The sequence below is a fragment of the Salmo salar genome, chromosome ssa04 (assembly GCF_905237065.1).
Source record: "Salmo salar chromosome ssa04, Ssal_v3.1, whole genome shotgun sequence".
Lineage (NCBI taxonomy): Eukaryota > Metazoa > Chordata > Actinopteri > Salmoniformes > Salmonidae > Salmo > Salmo salar.
Genome location: NC_059445.1, coordinates 72,637,834 through 72,659,573, shown reverse-complemented (window position 1 = coordinate 72,659,573; position 21,740 = coordinate 72,637,834). Strand labels below are relative to the sequence as shown.

The 21,740-nt window shown below is 42.0% G+C and overlaps 1 protein-coding gene across 5 annotated transcripts in view; it reads right to left on the bottom strand.

The window, feature by feature from the left end:
- Positions 1-1,095: 1,095 nt before the first annotated feature.
- The window catches only part of LOC106603798 (vasodilator-stimulated phosphoprotein), a 74,244-nt gene continuing 53,599 nt past the window's right edge, over positions 1,096-21,740 (bottom strand). For 2 of the 5 annotated variants that reach the window (XR_006769669.1, XR_006769670.1), the window contains 4 exons: positions 17,255-17,324; positions 16,782-16,839; positions 3,384-3,579; positions 1,096-1,251 (listed from right to left, as the gene is read on the bottom strand). Coding sequence is in view for 3 of the 5 variants with exons in the window: in XM_014197912.2 (XP_014053387.1) it covers positions 14,264-14,301; positions 16,782-16,839; positions 17,255-17,324 (166 nt within the window). In the remaining 2 variants the exon portion in view is untranslated. Of the gene's footprint in view, positions 1,252-2,960; positions 3,580-11,863; positions 14,302-16,781; positions 16,840-17,254; positions 17,325-21,740 lie in introns of those variants that run through there. The other 3 variants (XM_014197912.2, XM_014197913.2, XM_045717304.1) reach the window with 2 other exon arrangements.

Genomic DNA, 21,740 nt, shown 5'->3' with positions numbered 1-21,740 from the left:
ACTCGTTTTACTGCGGATGTAGATACTTTCGTACCTGTTTCCTCCAGCATCTTCAGAAGGTCCTTTGCTGTTGTTCTGGGATTGATTTGGACTTTAGCATCAAAGGGGGGGGGGTCATAAACCTTACCCACAGGCCAACGTCATGACAAATGGCTGTGCTCAATGCAATGGCACTTATAAATGTAGATCCTTCAAACACCCCCAAACAGGGAAATCTATCCCAATTAAAGGTGTTATTACGTGTTCCACTAAGGCAGTTATTTATCTTATAACTTGTCCCTGTGGTAAAAATTATGTGGGTAAAACAAAGCGTGAATTAAAAGTACGTATCTCAGAGCACCGTAGCACCATTAGGTGCAAAAACTTGACTTACCCAGTTGCGGCCCACTTTTTGGAAGCAAACCATACGATTTCGTCTCTGCGTTATATTGGCATCGAACATGTCACCCTCCCGAGGAGAGGGGGCGACCTTGATAATTTATTGTTAAAACGAGAGGCTGCCTGGATCTTTAATTTAAAGACCCTTGCTCCCTTCGGTCTCAACATAGACTTTGATCTGAAGCCATTCTTGTGATTATTGTGATTTTGCCATTGTAATTGTTTGTTAGATATATTTTAGACTACAAATGCTATGATCGTATGCTATCCATTTGTTTGTCTTTTTGTATGTTCTTTGTATGCCATTTTTATTTGAGTTAACCAATGATATTAGGCCATACTTGGCCATGATTACAAACACCTGTGTGTCTTGACACTATATAAATGACTCATCTCGCAGTGTTTGTGATGATACCCTGATGAAGACAGCTTCGCTGTCGAAACGTTGGTTATAAAATTTTTGCATCTGAGCTCTTAGAGTGTGCGGCTTTCCTTTATTTTCTATTGACAACCATTACAACCTGGTAGGTGGATATTTTTCTCATCACCAAAAAGACAAAAACAACCTTCAACAATTTGTATAAAACCTGACCGTGACCTAAGAAAATAAATCAGCTTGACATCATTAATAACTGAAACAAAGACACAGGGAGTCAGGAAGCAAGTGCAGATGGTGAGTTTAATAATAACGAACATGGCACATTACAAAACAAAACAGAACCAATACTGCCTGATGACAGAAGCTACTGAGGGCTATATGAAGGGAGAGTAATCAGGGTGGTGATGAAGTCCAGGTGTGCTTATCGATGGGGAGCAGGTGTGCGCAATGATGGTTGCCAGGACTGGTGGTTAGTAGACCGGCGACGTCGAGCGCTGGAGGAGGGAGGGAGGGAGCAGGTGTGACAATAACCAGTTTTGCACTCTAGTAGTAGTCTACCAATCTTAATGAAGAACAATGAGATTCAAGTGTGGAACACTTTCTTTATTTAATCATTTTTACTCCTTCAACTTCACCTATAAGGTGAGATTTAAGTGATTGTTAGATTCTAATCTTTGCAGCTCTGAGAGGACTGAGGAGGTTTACATACATCGTAGCCAAATACATTTAAACTCAGTTTTTTTACAATTCCTGACATTTAATCCTTGTAAAAATTCCCTGTCTTAGGTCAGTTAGGATCACCACTTTATTTTAAGAATGTGAAATGTCAGAATAATAGGAGAGTGATTTATTTCAGCTTTTATTTATTTCATCACATTCCCAGTGTGTCAGAAGTTTACATACACTCAATTAGTATTTGGTAGCATTGCCTTTAAATTGTTTAGCTTGGGTCAAACGTTTTGGGTAGCCTTCCACAGACTTCCCCCAATAAGTTGGGTGAATTTTGGCCCATTCCTCCTGACAGAGCTGGTGTAACTGAGTCCGGATTGTAGGCCTCCGTGCTTGCACACGCTTTTTCAGTTCTGCCCACACATTTTCTATAGGATTGAGGTCAGGGCTTTGTGATGGCCACTCCAATACCTTGACTTTGTTGTCCTTAAGCCATTTTGCCACAACATAGTATGCTTGGGGTCATTGTCCATTTGGAAGACCCATTTGCAACCAAGCTTTAACTTCCTGACTGATGTCTTGAGATGTTGCTTCAATATATCCACATCATTTTCCTACCTCATTATGCCATCTGTTTTGTGAAGTACACCAGTCCCTCCTGCAGCAAAGCATCCCCACAACATGATGCTGCCACCCCTGTGCTTCATGGTTGGGATGGTGTTCGTGGGCTTGCAAGCCTCCCCCTTTTTCCTCCAAACATAACGATGGTCATTATGGCCAAACAGTTCTATTTTTGTTTCATCAGATCAGAGCACATTTCTCCATGTACAGTTGCAACTCATAGTCTGGCTTTTTTATGGCGGGTTTGGAGCAGTGGCTTCTTCCTTGCTGAGTGGCCTTTCAGGTTTTGTCGATATAGGACTCGTTTTACTGCGGATGTAGATACTTTCGTACCTGTTTCCTCCAGCATCTTCAGAAGGTCCTTTGCTGTTGTTCTGGGATTGATTTGGACTTTAGCATCAAAGTATGTACATCTCTAGCAGACAGAACACGTCTCCTTCCTGAGCGGTGTGACGGCTGCGTGGTCACATGGTGTTTATACTTGCGTACTATTGTTTGTACAGATGAACGTGGTACCTTCAGGCATTTGGAAATTGCTCCCAAGGATGAACCAGACTTGTGGAGGTCTACAATTTTCTTTCTGAGGTCTTGGCTGATTTCTTTTGATTTCCCCATGATGTCAAGCAAAGAGGCACTGAGTTTGAAGGTAGGCTTTGAAATTCATCCACAGGTACACCTCAAATTATATCAATTAGCCTATCAGAAGCTTCTAAAGCCATGACATCATTTTCTGGAATTTTCCAAGCTGTTAAAGGCACAATCAATTTAGTGTATGTAAACTTCTGACCCACTAGAATTGTGATACAGTGAATTATAAGTGAAATAATCTGTCTGTAAACAATTGTTGGAAAAAATACTTGTGTCATGCACAAAGTATATGTCCTAACCGACTTGCCAAAACTATAGTTTGTTAACAAGACATTTGTGGAGTGGTTGAAAAACAAGTTTTAATGACTCCAACCTAAGTGTATGTAAGCTTCCGACTTCAACTGTATATCCTGTGTGTATTTTCTGGAAAATGTGTCAAATTCATTCTAAAGAGGGTGGCGTGTCGGCGGGTTTTCGCTTCTCCCTTGTACTTGATTGATGAATTAAAGTCACTGATTAGTAAGGAACTCCCCTCACCTGGTTGTCTAGGTCTTATTTGAAACAAAAAACCAGCAGACATTCGGCCCTCCATTGAATGAGTTTGACCCCCCTGTTTTAAGGAATCCATTTGAGAGAAACCCTCCCCACCGTCAGACCAATGGTATGGTTTCTCTCCTGTGATAATGGTTAGTTTAGGTTTTGTAATAAAGCACTTTCACAGTCAGAGCAGGAGTGAGGCTTCTCTCACCATGAGGAATATATTTCCCAATCTCTTCCTCATCTTTAATCAGCCCCAGTGTTTGACTGCAGTCTTCCAGCTTTACTGATGTCGTCTCTGGATCCTGCGCTGCACACTGGACTCCACTGTCACAATCAGGAACCAATGACTCTGGTCTGGGCTCAGTGTGGAAGGAGAGTGGCAGGCTGTGTCTGTCCTCACTGTCCTACAAAGTTGATGAGAGAAAATACATCAAACAAATTGATGGCACAGCATTACCAAAACTCTCTTATAGGGTAGAAGTGAGACCTTATAGCTTATTAAATGGCTAAATGACTTGTGGGAAGTGCGGAATGAGTGTGGAAGGTAGCCTAGTTGTTAAGACAGTCAGGCCAGTAACCTGAAGATTTCTTGTTTGAATCCCCGCGCGACCCATAATTGCTCAGTTGCTCTGGATCAGAGTGTCTGCTAAATTAGTCAAATGTAATAAATATACAACTAATATGCAGCTGTTCCATCACTCACCATTTCAAAAACTGGTTTGTCACCTGATTTCCCTTGAAATATCTGTGATGCTTTGTTAATCAAGCAGACTTTATGAGATCTCTGTACTTAAAGTTGTTTCCTGACTAGAGCTAGTTAACTTTATATGGTTAAACAAACGCAAATGCAGCTACTTTGCTGTTATTCTGGCTGCAGTGTTTGACGTCACTGTAAGTTAGCCGTAGTTGGCTAGCTTGCAAGCAAGGGATAAGAACATTGCCAGCCAGTATGGCAATAGAACATTTAGAACGAACGACTGGGTCGCGTCCATAGATACAGAACAAAAATACTTAGAATGAACGACAAACAGGCTGGGGTAGCAACCCTCGATTTGTATCGGGACTATATCTTGTGGAAGGATGACATAGTATGAATAAACAAAAACGTTAATGAGAATATGTCAATCATTATTTGAATATGTTGGTAACCCATTGTATAAAAGTGATAACGCCCTCGAAGCTGGTGTTTGGTGGATATATTGGCACGGTAACAACACCCGTGCCAATATATCCTCCAAACACCGGCTTCTCGGGCATTATCACTTAAATATGTGGTGGGTGATAGGTCAGGATCGGGATCATTTTCAAGTCATCTGCTGGTTACTGTCCTAACCCTGGAACGGGTAGCACCGTAAAAAGAAGCTGGCTTTCTGAAAACTGTGTCCATTCTGTCTTTTCTCTATGGGCTTGTCACAGGCGTCGTATGAATTGGACCAAAACGCAGCGGGAATGTGTATGCTCATTATCTTCTTTTATTGAAGAAACGAAACAAAAAAACACACAAACAAAAAGAACGACGGAAAAACAGTCCTGTCAGGCACACAGCTAAACAAGGAACAACTACCCACAAATCCCATAGAAAAAACACCCCTACTAAATAGGACCTTCAATTAGAGGCAACGAGGAACAGCTGCCTCCAATTGAAGGTCAAAACAATAAACTAGACATAGAAATAATAAACATAGAACACAACCCAAAAACCCCGACAACACAAAACAAACACACCCCTGCCACGTCCTGACCAAACTACAACAACAAATAACCTATTTTACTGGTCAGGACGTGACAGGGTTGGGTTTCCATTGAGTTTAAAAGGAATTAAGATGATCTTAGTGCTACAATGCTTTTGGGAAACCCAGCCCAGGTCTCGTTGAAAATTGTAACCATCCTAATTAAACGAATCATTTATGAATGTAAACTGTGTTAGGGATGGAGTTTGGGGTGAGAAGAACTGGAATGGTGTTACTCCAGTTAACAATTAAGTGATAATACCCGAGAAGCTGGTGTTTGGAGGATATCGAGGGCCGGCAAACCGTGCCAATATATCCTCCAAACACCAGCTTCGAGGGCATTATCACTTTTATACAACGGGTTACCAACATAGTCAAATATTTCGTTAAAAACGTTATTTTAATGAATTTATTCACGCTATTTCATCCTTCCACAAGATATACTCCTGACACAAATCTAGGGTTGCTACCCAAGCCGGCTGGTCGTTCATTCTATTTGTTCAGTTGTCAGAGACGCGACCCAGTTGTTCAGTCTTTTTGTTCTGTATCTATGGATGCGACCCAGACGTTCGTTCTAAATGTTCTAGTGCCATACTGGCTGGCAATGTTCGTATCCTTTGCTTGCTAGCTAGCCAACTACGGCTAACTTACAGTCACGTAAAACTGTGCAGACAGTAGCTGCATTTGCATTTGTTTAAGCTGTTTTCTAGTGACATTTATTTGGATGCATCCATGACAATGAGCTAATGAGGCGCGATTTCGCCTGGCATAGAAAATGTGCTCTCTCATCAGGACACTGTTCAGAGGAGCAAGCTAACAACACAGCTAACTGAAGCTGGAAAGACTACAAACTAGCTGCACTTCATTCTGTTTTACCTTTTTTCAATTTACATTTCTTTGTATATTTCCATAAAAATGATGCCCGCTGATTCATGATTTCGACAGGCTGAGAAACGCTGCCTGCCTGTCTTCTCCTGAATATTGAAACAATGTTGCAAATGTCAGAGAGACAGAAGCCAATGTTTAAACAAATCTCTGCTGTTGAAAACTAAATGTTGGTCTAAAAGAAATGTGAGATAACGTCTAAATGCTTTTTATAATGGAGATCAAGTTTATAACTTGCCTGGCTGGGCTGATGAGACAGTGGATTGCGCAGTCAGATGGAACAGAGTAAATAGGTATTTTAACGTCTTAGATTTAGCTGGTGGTAACTTGTGGAATAGACACCGGCTGGAATGCGCTTTTAACCAATCAGCATTAGACCCACCAGTTGTATAATAGGACATAAGTATACAACAGACCTCCCACTGTCCTCACTTTCAGGATCCAGTCCTACGTATCAACCTACCTGCTGTCCTCATGCACTTTGATTATACTGTAGCACTTAGCACCATGACCAAGATCTCTATTCATTTAAGTGATCAGATTAGGGCTTTCAGGAGGAAGGGAAAATCTACTGAGGACATTTCAAAAATACTGTTAGACTTGGGGATTACAGTCACTGACAGTGCTATTCGAAAACACTATCGTCAGATGCCTGTTTTACGCCGAACGCGAAAGCCCAGGAAAATGAACAGGTAGAGAGAGTATGGCTGCAGTACGCCTAATAATGCTAAACATAATGTTTAAATACATCTACTGTTAGTCTTTACTGTATGCTGCACATTTTTAGATTGTATCCCATTTCCAGCAAGACTATTCAAGCCATCTACTCACTGATTGATGAAGATGATGAGCGATCTGCGAAGGAGATCAGGAATCTGCTGGCATCACGGAACAACATCAACATTGCTCTAATCACAGTCAGAAGGCAGTTGAAGAAACTTGGGTGGATTTATAAGAATAAGGCTCGGTAAGAAACAGTATATGTTTTTGAAGGTCTTGTAGGCTTTTTGTTTTACAGAACATTAACCATGTGTGTTCTCGTTCTGTACTGTAGTTTCGACCCAATGAAAAAACGCATGGTTCCAAAGAAAGCGGTGAGTTTTGCTAGATTCTTAAAACGTGTTTGTGTATGCAGCTTTTGTGTAGAACAGTCACTTGTGATTGTTAAGATTGAGTGAGCTAATCCATCTACTGTTTCTATCACAGGCCATAATCGATGGGGGCCCAGCGCGGTACCATTCCGCTCAGCTGATGAAGTTGCACATGGAGCAGATTCAAACTTTGAAAACTGACATCGAGTCATTGAAGGCAGACCAGCAGAAAGAGAAACATTCTCTGAGGGCAGAGATACGGGCGACGGCTGATGCATTGGTCCAGAGCCAGGTGGCATTGACAGAGTGCCAGGCCGCATTGGTGGAGAGTCAGACAGAGAATGGCTCGTTGAAGAGGGCGAGGGAAGAGATGATGGAGTCACAATCCATGCCAATCCATGTGAGCTCTGGAACTCCACCACCGACAGGCAGTTCGTCAGTTCACCCAGACATTTCCATTCCTCGACTGACACCAGAACGTAACGAACTGCTCACCGAGCACAGCATGGGCCGTCCGGACCGTTATGCTCTTTTGCTATTCCAAGAGTGTGTATCCAAAGAAAGATACCACGAGTGGGCACAGAATACCAATTGGGATGGATCCAGAGGCAAATTTGGCTTACCAGTAAATCTCCGAGTGTTCATCATGAAAAATGTGTCTCAGATGTTTCTCTCCTTGAGTGATGCAACCCGAAAAAGCATAAAAGATAGGTTAAATGAATATTTGAGGAAGCCAAGGAAGTCTGGATATGGCATGGCCTGTTTTCCTTGAATTAGGCATATGGCTACAGTATGTTTATTTAACTAGGCAAGTCCGTTAAGAACAAATTCTTATTTTCAATGACGGCCTAGGAACAGTGGGTTAACTGCCTTGCTCAGGGGCAGAACGACAGATTTGTAACTTGTCAGCTAGGGGATTCGAACTTGCTCTAACCACTAGGCTACCCTGCTGCCCCATATAGGCTAGTAAAATTATAGTTGCCTTGTTTTGTTTTTTTTGTCACACTTTACAGTGGCCTAATAAACATCTACATTTTGAAAGTATTTTTGTATTTGTATCGAACTCAATAATATACATTCTCCTATTGTAGATAGGGGCCGTCATTGTAAATAGGAATTTGTTCTTAACTGACTTGCCTAGTTAAATAAAGGTTAAATAAAAAAATATATATATAATAAATATATAATAAAAGATGCTGTGTTTTAATTTTTTTGAATACAGTACTGGGCTTACAGTAGTGATGGACTTAGGTCACAATCAATTCATGCCTTAATAGCTCATTAGTGATCGAAACTACTTCGACTGAGACACGCAAAACCATTTGAATATGCAAGCGATTACATCGCAGAAGTTGGTGTTACTCAGAAAGAAAACATGGCTACAAGATTTTAAAAAATATATAAAACGAAAATACCCTGTAGAAACGACATAAAAGGGCTATAGGCGGGTTTAAACGAGTACGCCAGCCGTTCCACTAAAATCACAATGTTTACCATTTATAGGCCTTTGGTCATGTTACAAAGGGTGTTTATTAAATTGAAACCATCAAATGTCGGCCTTTAACCGTCCGAATATTTCATACAATATTTGGCACATATTTCTATGAAATGTATGGCTTGAAATGTAATGATGGATGTTTTAGGTAGGCTATAGGCTTACATAGGCCACTGTAAAATGCATTTGTGCTTTTATTGGAATAGAAACGCCATCATATCAATCCATTTAATGCAGTTAAAATAAATCGTGAATAATAAATGCCAGTTAGCCCTATCATCTTATTTTCGTGAAGGGAATAGGGCTACATAATCTCAAACTGCAGCGATCAAATGATTTGCGCACAGAAGCAAGCACCAACAAGCTGGAGAATGGAATATATTTGATTGGCAAATTGCATATTATTAGAAACCTTGACATGATCACAATCCTAACATCTGGTCTGTATCACAGGAGGTTGGTGGCACCTTACTTGGGGAGAACGGGCTCGTGGTAATGACTGGAGCGGGGTCTTTGGAATGGTATCAAATACATCAAACATATGGTTTCCAAGTATTTACTGCCATTCCATTTGCTCCGTTCCTGCCATTATTATGAGCTATTCTCAGCAGCCTCCACTGCTCTGCATGCAACTGAAAAGTCACATTTGTAGGAATTATTCCTTGCTGTTAAATACATCAGCGTCTCGTCAGCAACACTAAAAAAGTACTTCCGGGTCAGAGAATTTCATAACTGTTCAAAATAAAAGCCCCCCATGTAGAAAAGTGTGAATAACCTGTATATATTCTTGGAAAATGAAAAATAATTGTCTATCCATTAACAACGATTCATATTTGTTCATATTTAATAAGAGACATTTGCATTAAATGTGGGTTTTAAAACATGTTCCAACAATTAAGTGACACCATCGAAGCCGGTGTTTGGAGGATGGCACCGGTGTTGTTAGGCAAACCGTGCCAATATATCCGGCAAACACCTGCGTCGAGGGTATTATCACTTTTATACAATGGGTTACTAGCATATTCAAATAATGATTGACAGATCTTCATTACATTTTTATTTTGATTTATTTATTCATACTATTTCATCCTTCCACAAGATATAGTATCGAAACAAATCTAGGGTTGCTCCCAAACCGGCTGGTCTTTCGTTCTATTGGTACGGTTGCCAGAGACGCGACCCAGTCCTGTCTTTATGTTCTGTATCTATGGACAGAACAGTTCTAAATGTTCCATTGTCATGCTGGCTGGAAACGTTCTTATTGCTAGCTACAGTCACGTCAAACTGTGCAGACAGTAGCTTCATTTGCATTTGTTTAAGCTGTTTCTAGTGACATTTATTTGGATACATCCATGACAATGAGCTAATGAGGTGCGATTTCGCCTGGCATAGAAAATGTGCTCTCTCATCAGGACACTGTTGTTCAGGGGAGATAACCAAAAACACAGCTAACACAATAACGTCAAACTGAAGCTGGAAAGACTGCAAACTAGCTGCCAGTTGTACTGTTAGAGGGGCAGTTACTTTAGAAGTTATTGTAGTCATATCGTTTTCTTCACTGCATTGCAGGCATTAGCTGGCAAAATACCATGTTACCACTGTCTAATAATGTATGTTAAAAAAGAATGATAGCAAAAATGTGTTATGTAAAAATTATTTCATACTCCACATTTAGGGGGGGCCACAAGGGGGTCCAAAATTGTTGTCACAGGGGCACTGCCACCCCCCCGAACCGCTAGTGGATACAGAACAAAAGACAATGACTGGGTCACATCTCTGGCAACTGAACACTCACACTTGACCTTTTTTCCCCTTCTACTTGCTCTGACCTTGCTGTTAGCTACTTTATTGGTGAAAAATGTACTTACTATGTGATATGTGGTTGCCTCACCTAGCCCTCTTAAGACGAATGCACTAACTGTAAGTCACTCTGGATAAGAGCATCTGCTATATGACAATGTAAAATGAGTTTAAATGAAGGAATGTCAACTGCTCAGAGAAGACCCTCAGACTGACAACTTAATATGCAAAATGTACACACCTCTGAGGCTAAAGACCCTGCTTCTGATCTTCACCCTGATGTAGCTAATAGTTCATATGATGGACTGTCAGTGGTGCAGCTCAATCAAATCTCACAAACCCTAAATATTGGGAATGAATACTACCACTTAAAGACAGAAAGTTGGGGTAGAGGTTTATCAAATGAGGAAATCGTAAACTATGAAAAATGCTGCTCATCTGAGCAAGGATACATAAGCAAGGATACACTGAAATGTGTTTTGCCAGACAAGGCAAATTTTGGAGGGTTCAGGCGTACTCCAAATAATAGTGTGTTATGTTAACTCGTGACGAATGGGAGAGGGTCCATTCAGAAACAAGGCCTTTGGAAAAAGTTCTCATGGGAGGCCTATTTGCACCGCTGAGAACTTCAGTTGTGGTGTTTATGTGCGCTTGTTCTCTAAAGTAGTCTTATGAGAGGGCAATGTGAATACCCTTTCTCACAATGGCATGGCATGTTTTACATGAGTTACCGGAGTAAATTACTTAGTTGAAAGAAGTTAAGGTTAAGCTTGAACGATATAGCAGACTGATGAAATTAAGCTATATGCTTAATTATGAAGTGATATAGTGGTGGTGGGCACCAATATCGATAATTTGATATCAATTCTGTTTGATATGAGCAAGGCATATCGTGATATTGGTTTAGTCTTTGTTGTCCTACACTATTCTCTCTAAAAAATACCTGACTGTTCCTGCATGCACAAAGACATCACACAGACCAAACATTTTTCCTGTACAGTGCTATATTTGTACCAAAGTGTTCAGGCACCCGATTTTAAGCTATTTGACCACAGTAAAAGGCCAGCAACATTCCGTATTATTCAGAGTCCCATTAAATGACACCATATAATAAGTCTACAGACCCTACTAAGTATTCCCAACCACACTTTTACATTGGCATATAGCATAGCTTTTTTTCTCTATAAAGGCAATATGTAATTTGTAGACCTACAGTGTTTTGCATTAGGAGTAATGAAATGTGTGGACTAGAAAGGACTGCTGGGTATTTAGACCACATTCATCCAACAAATAACACCACATTTAGACAGACTCGAGTGCTAGATCAATAGGGGCGGCAGGGTAGCCTTGTAGTTAGAGCGTTGGACTAGTGAACAAAAGGCTGCAAGTTCAAATCCCCGAGCTGACAAGGTACAAATCTGCCTTTCTGCCCCTGAACAGGCAGTTAGGCCGTCATTGAAAATAAGAATTTGTTCTTAACGGACTTGCCTAGTAAAATAAATAAAAATAGGGTCTGTAGAATATTGTTTGTTACATGGCACCAGCCATTTCTCAATATGCTCCACCTTATGTGAGTGGTAATTATCTTAGGTTTAGATTTTTCCCCGATGATGCCATGAAGCTTAATGTTAAATACGTCCCTCATGGTCTCTCCCCCCAGCCCAAACCAACAGATGAGACGAACCAGTTTGATTCAAGAAACAGCTGTATTTGACCAGAAAGGCATCTCCAATCCAGTGTCTTTACAGCATTTTCTCACACACAACATTTCAGTGTAAAAATCCTTCACTCTAATAATAGAAAATCACCTTCAATAAATCCAAAATAACAATTATAATGTATCTAAAAAATTAAACAAAAGATACCTCCCACTGGGAACAGACTTCATTTCAATGTTTAGTTATGATTTACATTTGGTTGAGTTGTCAGCTAATGTGAATTCAAAGTGAAATAAACAACAAATGTCACCATGTCATTGAATTTAGACAAAAAGTTGGGTAAAAGAAAAAGACAAAATTCCCTTAAGTTTATGATGTTTTGCAAATCCAATCAGTATTCCATGTTGACTCAACCTCCTCACATGGATTTTTGTTGTTGTTGAAATGACATGGAAACAATGTTGATTCAACCAGTTTTTTCCCAGTGGGCTTCTATTTTCATTACCACAGAATTTCCAATGGAAATAGAAAACCATAAGGATTTTTTAAAGTACTACATTTTTTAGCTTAATCTATAGGATTGTAAGAGTGCTCAGGAGGTGAGGCAGATTTGCATTAGCGAAGATTGGCATCTCTATCGGACGAGGCCACAGAGGCAGCTAACATAATGGGTATTAAGTATCTTTATAAGAACATACAAAGTCGAGTAAGAGTCCCTGTCGCACAGTGATATGTAGCAGTTACCTGCACTGCAGCAGAATCATACCAGGTACAGTTCCCTGCCTGCTCTCCTCTTCTCCCCTCTCTACCCTTTTCTTATGTGCTTACTAGAAGAGTAGGCAGTGTTAGGAGTGTAGAAAAAGAATGGACAGAACACGCATGGTTCCCCATGTCATTGGGAAATGGATATGGTTGGCAACCTGTTGGATGTGCTGCACAGGGAGCTAGGAAATGTCACGGACATCGGAGTGCTTAAGAATTCATTCTTCATTCTTAAATAGATACAATTAAAATAATCTAAGATCCTATCAGCAATAGTCAATTGCTTTTAGAGGATAATGCCCATTCTAATCATTCTGTTTCTGTGACTAGGTGAGAATTGTCACCGTATACCAAAATCGACCCCTGACCCTATGCACTTGTGGAGATCTGAAAGGATAAGATAGACATAAGTAATATGGTAATAGTTTCAACATGCTCTCTGATTGGATTTGTGTAAGCAATATGGCATCCAGCCAATCTTCTCACAACTCCACTAGTGAAGAAGGGAGGCAAAGGTTGTAGAGGATAGGGGTTGGTTTGGGATTGGACCTGTTTGTCATCCATAGGTGGTCTGCTGCGGTCCTCTGTGCTAAATGCTAAGGAGAAGTGGGCATGGTGACTATTATAGGACCTGTTGCAGACGGTCCCATCTAGCACTAATTGATATGCTTCCTCTAATCCCTGAGGTTGAAAAAAAAAAAAAACAATTGATGTGAGGTGTAGCAAGAGCTCAGAGGAGTTGGCAACCTGTTCGCTATTACATTATAAGGTGGTTGAAGTTTCCTTAAGTACAGTTCTAGGATTTAGCTTCCTCTTCCCCAAACTTAACCATAAGTGGAGAAAATGCAAAACTGACCCAAGATCAGGGTCTAGGAACAACTTCACCCTACTCCTATTAGGTGTAGTAGACAGACAGACATATATTTAATCAGATCTCCGTTAATGTTGCAAGCTGGGACTTGTAGTTCCCCGACTGTTCCTGGGTTGTACAGAGTCTACAGAAAAAGGCAGGCCCTCGGATCCAATTCTCCTGTTTCACAGCTCCACCGTGTGGTCAACCGCTGCAGCTGAACCATTTCCCCACAGATAGGTTGGTGTGAGACTTTGAAATGTGCGACTGTTGACAATGTACTGTGTTGCGATGGTGTGGTTGACGGTATTCCCTGAATTCTCTGCATCAGGTTTGGGCTCAATTCGAATTGAAGTCAGTAAATTCAGAAAGTGAATTTAAAATCCAAAATGTGTAAAACTTGACATAAATAGCTTCATGATTTAAATTAGATGCCTTTTTTTCAATAATTGAATTGGAATTTCAGTTGACTGCCTTCAATTCGAACTGAGCCAAACCTTGCTCTGCACTAGTGAAAAGTAAGGCCAGATATGTCCAGGTAAGATATGGGCGTTGACTTGGGAGGCAGGGAGAGAGTAGAGTAAGGTAGGCAGTGATGGTGTAGCGAGAGAGGAGCACAGCACAGCAGAGCTCTGGAAACCATAAGACAAACAAGAAAAACGTCCCCCCAAAAAGTTTGGAAGACTGACGATTGGTACAGTCCTAAATGTATAGGTATGTGTGTGTGTAACATTGAAGGAAATATATGAGCCATCCACCCCTCCATATGGCCATCTCTCCCTTTCTTCCTTCCCCCCCGTGGCTGTATGTTGAGAGACTATACTGGTCCTCTCTTTTGTAGCTCCTGGATAAATGCTGAAAGAGAATTCATGAGAAAGAGAAAAGGCACCAAAATTCCTTAATTAGTCATTATATAAAAAGTCTAAATATATGATTCCTAATATGTGAATTGAGAGAATAATATAAAACAAAGAGAAGTAGTTTTAAAGTATTCAGACCCCTTGACTTTTTCCAAATTTTGTTACATAACACTCTTATTCTAAATGGAATTAAATCGTTTTTTCCCCTCATCAACCATAATGACAAAGCACAAACAGTTTTTCCCCCAGCAAATTTCAAAAAAATAAAAACAGAAATATCACATTTACATAAGTATTCAGACCCTTTACTCAGTACTATTTTAAAGCAGCTTTGGCAGCGAATACAGCCTCGACTCTTCTTGGGTATGACGCTACAAGCTTGGCACACTTGTATTTGGGGAGTTTCTCTCATTCTTCTCTGCAGATCCTCTCAAGCTCTGTCAGGTTGGATGGGGAGCATCGCTGCACAGCTATTTTCAGGTCTCTCCAGAGATGTTTGATCGGGTTCAAGTCCGTGCTCTGGCTGGGCCACTCAAGGACATTGTCAGAGACTTGTCCCGAAGCCACGCCTGCGTGGTCTTGGCTGTGTGCTTAGGGTCATTGTCCTGTTGGAAGATGAACCTTCGCCCCAGTCTGAAGTCCTGAGCGCTCTGGAGCAGGTTTTCATCAAGGATCTCTCTGTATTTTACTCTGTCCATCTTTCCCTTGATCCTGTCTAGTCTCCCAGTCCCTGTCGCTGAAAAACATCCCCCACAGCATGATGCTGCCATCACCATGCTTCACCGTAGGGATGGTGCCAGGTTTCCTCCAGATGTGACACTTGGCATTCAGGTTTTATCAGACCAGAGAATCTTGTTTCTTGTGGTCTGAGAGTCTTTAGGTGCCTTTTGGCAAACTCCAAGCCGGTTTTCATGTGCCTTTTACTAAGGAGTGGCCTCCATCTGGCCACTACCATAAAGGCCTGATTGATGGAGTGCTGCATAGATGGTTGTCCTTCTGGGCGTTTCTCCCATTTCCACAGAGGAACTCTGGAGCTCTGTCAGAGTGACCATCGGGTTCTTGGTCACCTCCCTGACCAAGGCCCTTCTCCCCAGATTGCTCAGTTTGGCCGGGCGGCCAGCTCAAGGAAGAGTCTTGGTGGTTTCAAACCTCTTACATTTAAGGGACCTTCAATGCTGCAGACATTTTTTGATACCCTTCCCCAGATCTGTGCCTCGACACAATCCTGTCTCGGCGCTCTACGGACAATTCCTTCAACCTCATGGCTTGGTTTTTGCTCTGACATGCACTGTCAACTGTGGGACCATATATAGACAGGTGTGTGCCTCTCCAAATCATGTCCAATCAATTGAATTTACCACAGGTGGACTCCAATCAAGTTGTAGAAACATCTCAAAGATGATCAATGGAAACAGGATGTACCTGAGCTCAATTTCAAGTCTCATAGCAAAGGGTCTGAATACTTATGCAAATCAGGTACTTGTTCTTTATTTTTAACACATTTGCAAACATTTCTAAAAACCTGTTTTCATTTGTCATTATGGGGTATTGTGTGTAGATTGATTAAACATTTTTTTTAAATCCATAATCCTGTTAAGTAACAAAATGTGGAAATAGTTAAGCGGTCTGCATACTTTCCCTAATGCACTGTATGTAGTGTTAGAGCACAGGAGGGTGGTGGCACCTTAATTGGGGAGGACGGGATCATGGTAATGGCTGGAGTGGAATAAGTGTAATGTTATGAAATACAACAAACACATGGGTTCAAAGGGTTTGATGCCATTCCATATGTTCCGTTCCAGTCATTATTATGAGCCGTCCTCCCCTCAGCAGCCTCCACTGTGTTAGCGGCATATTTTTATTTATTTATTTCACCTTTATTTAACCAGGTAGGCAAGTTGAGAACAAGTTCTCATTTACAATTGCGACCTGGCCAAGATAAAGCAAAGCAGTTCGACAACATACAACAACACAGAGTTACACATGGAGTAAAACAAACATACAGTCAATAATACAGTAGAAAAATATGTCTATATACAATGTGAGCAAATGAGGTGAGATAAGGGAGGTAAAGGCAAAAAATGGCCATGGTGGCAAAGTAAATACAATATAGCAAGTAAAACACTGGAATGGTAGATTTGTAGTAGAAGAAAGTGCAAAGTAGAAATATAAATAATGGGGTGCAAAGGAGCAAAATAAATAAAATAAATAAATACAGTAGGGGAAGAGGTAGTTGTTTGGGCTAAATTATAGATGGGCTATGTACAGGTGCAGTGATCTGTGAGCTGCTCTGACAGCTGGTGCTTAAAGCTAGTGAGGGAGATAAGTGTTTCCAATAGTATATGAATATAATAGTATATGAATATACTATTGCGGCTGGAGCAACATTGTATTGTGATTCTTATTGACTGTACTGCTAAAGACACCAAAATACAAGCTAGCTCCTTGAAATGGATGGACAAATCAGGAACTCACCACAGATTATTTCATCCTTCACTTTATGGAGCTCTTTTCGCACTTCCTCAAGGATGTCCTAAACACACAAATCATCATCATCATCTTCTTCTTCATCATCACAGTCATTGTCATTCTGATCATCGCCAATCAATTAAGCATATATTCTGAAACCAAGAACACCTGCTTTCCCACCAATAAAATAAATGTAATAGTGTTAACTGACAATTTTCATTTATTTTAAATTTAACCTTTATTTAACTAAATTCTTATTTACAATGACGGCCTACCCTGGCCAAACCCGGACAACGCTGGGCCAATTGTGCGCCATCCTATGGGACTCCCAATCACGGCTGGATGTGATTCAGCCTGGATGATGCCAATAGTCATCCTCATCTAACACGATCAGTAGGGGAGCAGTGGCCACCCTGTTATCTCTAGCCTACAAACCAATAATCCTTTTAACAACATGAACAGGTAATGGTGGAGCTCACCTGTTTGATTCTTTCCATCTCTGTGTCTTCACTGCCTGTGCTGTCTGTGGTGCTGTTCACTGCCTTCATCCTGAGCGAGAGAGAGAGAGAGAGAGAGAGAGATAGATACAGAGAGATACAGAGAGATACAGAGAGAGAGAGATACAGAGAGAGAGAGAGAGAGAGAGAGAGAGAGAGAGAGGTGTGAGGAGGGAGAAAGAAAAAAGGAGTGAATGGAGAGAGAGAGAGGGCAACAACAAACCCCAAGGATATGGAAGCTCAGTTCGGGCAACAGTAGCGGGTTGTTGTGCTGCCATGGCAACAGATGACGATCTTGACAGGAGCCACGGACCAGCCATCTTGTCACCGTGTTAACAGCAGAAGCGCCACGGAAAGCTGCAGACTGTTGTACCAACATAGAAACTTAAGTACTTTCAATGGTCAGTGTATTATTTTTAGTATTGGAGGTTGAAACCATTTCACTGAATGGGTCAAATTTGCCTACATTAGTTGCAATGGTTTGTTCCAACCAAGCACTAGTACACCAGACTGAATTTATCATAGCCACTGGCCTTGAGTGAATCAGTTTTGTTTCCACATCTGAGGAAGAGAGAATTGTTTTACTCAAGTGGTGACTTGAGCGAAACCCCAGTCCAGAAACATACCCTAACCCTTTGGCACTTGACGTAGATCTGAAAAAACTGGATAAGTATAAGTAATATGGTAGTTCCACCACCTTGTCCTCTGATACGCAAGGTGGAATTTTCACCATATTGCTTATACATATCCAATCCATTCAAATCTATACCAGTGCCTAGGGTGTACAGAAGGTTGTTTCTGGGCCGTGCCCCGGACTAGGGTTCTGTCATTAGCAGAAGCTGGACAGAAACGCTTAGTCAGAAGACATAGTAAAGACACACACAGCAGGCTCAAAGCAAGGCGGCAGCAAAAAACACAATTTACTGAAACCATCTCTTGCGCTTTTCCTGTGATACTTTTAAAAATCTCAGCAAGACCGAAAAGACAAAAACATTGAGTACTAAAGATGTGGCCAGGCCTTGAGGATTGCTAGGCCCTAAAGCAGTGTTTCCCAATCCTGGTCATTTATGTATATATTTTCCCCTAACACTAATTAACACACTTGATTCAACCAATCAATCATCATCAAGCATTTGATTAGAATCAGGTGTGTTAGTGCTATAGCAAAAACAAAGATGTGCAAAGTTCACAGCTATACACAGCATTGTGTTGCATAACCACTTGGCACAGCAAGCCGCACATAGCACAAGAGGCAACACAGCGCTGTTGTCAGTTCACTCCAGGGTGAAACTGCTAAGTACAGATCTAGGATCAGCTTCCCACCCCTAATCCTAAACTTAACCATGAGTGTGGAAAATTACCCAAGATCAGTGCTAGGGGGAACTTCACCCTACACCTAGTGAGTAGTGCTGAGCGATAAACCAACATTTTGGGTTATTAAACAACTAAACTCAGCAAAAAAAGAAATGTCCCTTTTTCAGGACCCTGTCTTTCAAAGATAATTCGTAAAAATACAAACAATTTCACAAATCGTCACTGTAAAGGATTTAAACACTGTTTCCCATGCTTGTTCAATGAACCATAAACAATTAATGAACATGCACCTGTGGAACGGTCATTAAGACACTAACAGCTTACAGATGGTAGGCAATTAAGGTCACAGTTATGAAAACTTAGGACACTAAATTGGCCTTTCTACTGACCCAGGGTCCATGCTCATCTGCGTGAATGTGCCTTAGGCATGCTGCAAGGAGGCATGCAGATGTGGCCAGGGCAATAAATTGCAATGTCCGTACAGTGAGATGCCTAAGACAGCGCTACAGGGAGACAGGACGGACATCTGATCGTCCTCGCAGTGGCAGACCACGTGTAACAACACCTGCACAGGATCGGTACATCCAAACATCACACCTGCGGGTCAGGCACAGTATGGCAACAATAACTGCCCGAGTTACACCAGGAACGCGCAAACCCTTCAGCTCAGACTGTCCGCAATAGGTTGAGAGAGGCTGGACTAAGGGCTTGTAGGCCTGTTCCTCACCAGACATCACCGGCAACAACGTCACCTATAGGCCCAAACCCACGGTCGCTGGACCAGGCAGGACTGGCAAAAAGTGCTCTTCACTGATGAGTTGCGGTTTTGTCTCACCAGGGGCGACGGTCGGATTTGCGTTTATCGTCGAAGGAATGAACGTTACACCGAGGCCTGTACTCTGGAGCGGGATCGATTTGGAGGTGGAGGGTCCATCATGGTCTGGGGCGGTGTGTCACAGCATCATCGGACTGAGCTTGTTGTCATTGCAGGCAATCTCAACGCTGTGCGTTACAGGGAAGACATTCTCCTCTTTCTGCAGGCTCATCCTGACATGACCCTCCAGCATGACAATGCCACTAACCATAATCCTCGTTCTGTGTGTGATTTCCTGCAAGACAGGAATGTCAGTGTTCTGCCATGGCCAGCGAAGAGCCCGGATCTCAATCCCATTGAGCACGTCTGGGACCTGTTGGATCGGAGGGAGAGGGCTAGGGCCATTCCCCCCCAGAAATGTCCGGGAACTTGCAGGTGCCTTGGTGGAAGAGTGGGGTAACATCTCACAGCAAGAACTGGTAAATCTGGTGCAGTCCATGAGGAAGAGATGCACTGCAGTACAAAATGCAGCTGGTGGCCACACCAGATTCTGACTGTTACTTTTGACCCCCCCCCCTTTATTCAGGGCCACATTATTCAACTTCTGTTAGTCACATGTCTGTGGAAATTGTTCAGTTTGTCTCAGTTGTTGAATCTTATGTTCATACGAATATTTACACATGTTAAGTTTGCTGAAAATAAACGAAGTTGACAGTGAGAGGATGTTTATTTTTTTGTTGAGTTTAGTTGATGGACGTTGGTTCAATTTGTTTGAATTCCATTTAGTTCGTTTTTTTCCCCCTGTGAGCTCAATGCAGAGTTTCTCTAGATATAAATTATATCAAGCCTGAACACTGCGAGATAGTAGGGAGTTGTAGTTTCCAACAGGCCAATATTCTACATAGTTTAGCTTTGAAAACGAGTCAATTAACTGCAATGACCATAATTCATTGCGTGCATGCTTAAACTTGTCTGGTCTGTACAGAGTAATCCACAGAGAAGAGAGAACGCGAGATTGAGAGGGATAGAAAACAGTTGCTTCACGAACCGGGAAGTACATGATCTAAGTGATTGATAAGATGACGACGGTGAAGAAGGCAGATGTTTTACGTGCCCACAACCGATGGTGTTTTTTTTTGTTCATTTATTTGCGTTGTTTGTAACTTATTTTTTTACTTATTTTGTACATAATGTTGCTGCTACCATCTCTTATGACCGAAAATAACTTCTGGACATCAGGACTGCGATTACTCACCACGGACTGGCAGAAGAGTGAGTTCGTTCATTCACAAGGCTGCAGGGCCAGACGAATTACCAGGACGTGTACATTCACAAGGCCCCAGGGCCAGACGGATTACCAGGACGCATACTGCGAGTATGCGCTGACCAACTGGCAAGTGTCTTCACTGACATTTTCAATCTCTCCCTGTCCGAGTCTGTAATACCAACATGTCTTAGGCAGACCACCATAGTGCCTGTGCCCAAGAACACTAAGGTAACCTGCCTAAACGACTACCGACCCATAGCACTCACGTCTGTAGTCATGAAGTGCTTTGAAAGGCACCATTATCCCACAAACCCTAGACCCACTCCAATTTGCATACCGCCCTAACAGATCCACAGATGATGCAATCTCTATTGCACACCACACGACCCTTTCCCACCTAGACAAAAGGAACACCTATGTGAGAATGCTATTCATTGACTACAGCTCAGCATTCAACACCATAGTGCCCTCAAAGCTCCTCAATAAGCTAAGGACCCTGGGACTAAACACCTCCCTCTGCAACTGGATCCTAGACTTCCTGATGGGCCGCCCCCAGGTTGTAAGGTTAGGTAACAATACATCCGCCATGCTGATCCTCAACACAGGGGCCCCTCAGGTGTGCGTGCTCAGTCCCCTCCTGTACTCCCTGTTCATTCATGACTGCACGGCCAGGCACGACTCCAACACCATCATTAAGTTTGCCGATGACACAACAGTGGTAGGCCTGATCCTCGACAACAACGAGACAGCCTATAGGGAGGTCAGAGACCTGGCCGTGTGGTGCCAGGACAACAACCTCTAACCTCAATGTGATCAAGACAGAGGAGATGATTGTGGACTACAGGAAAAAGAGGACCGAGCACGCCCCCATTCTCATCGAAGTGGCTCCGGTGGAGCAGGTTGAGAGCTTCAAGTTCCTTTGGTGTCCACATCACCAACAAACTAACATGGTCCAAGCACACCAAGACAGTCGTGATGAGGGCACGACAAAACTTATTCCCCCTCAGGAAACTAAAAAGGTTTGGCATGGGTCCTCAGATCCTCAAAATGTTCTACAGCTGCACCCGAGGGCA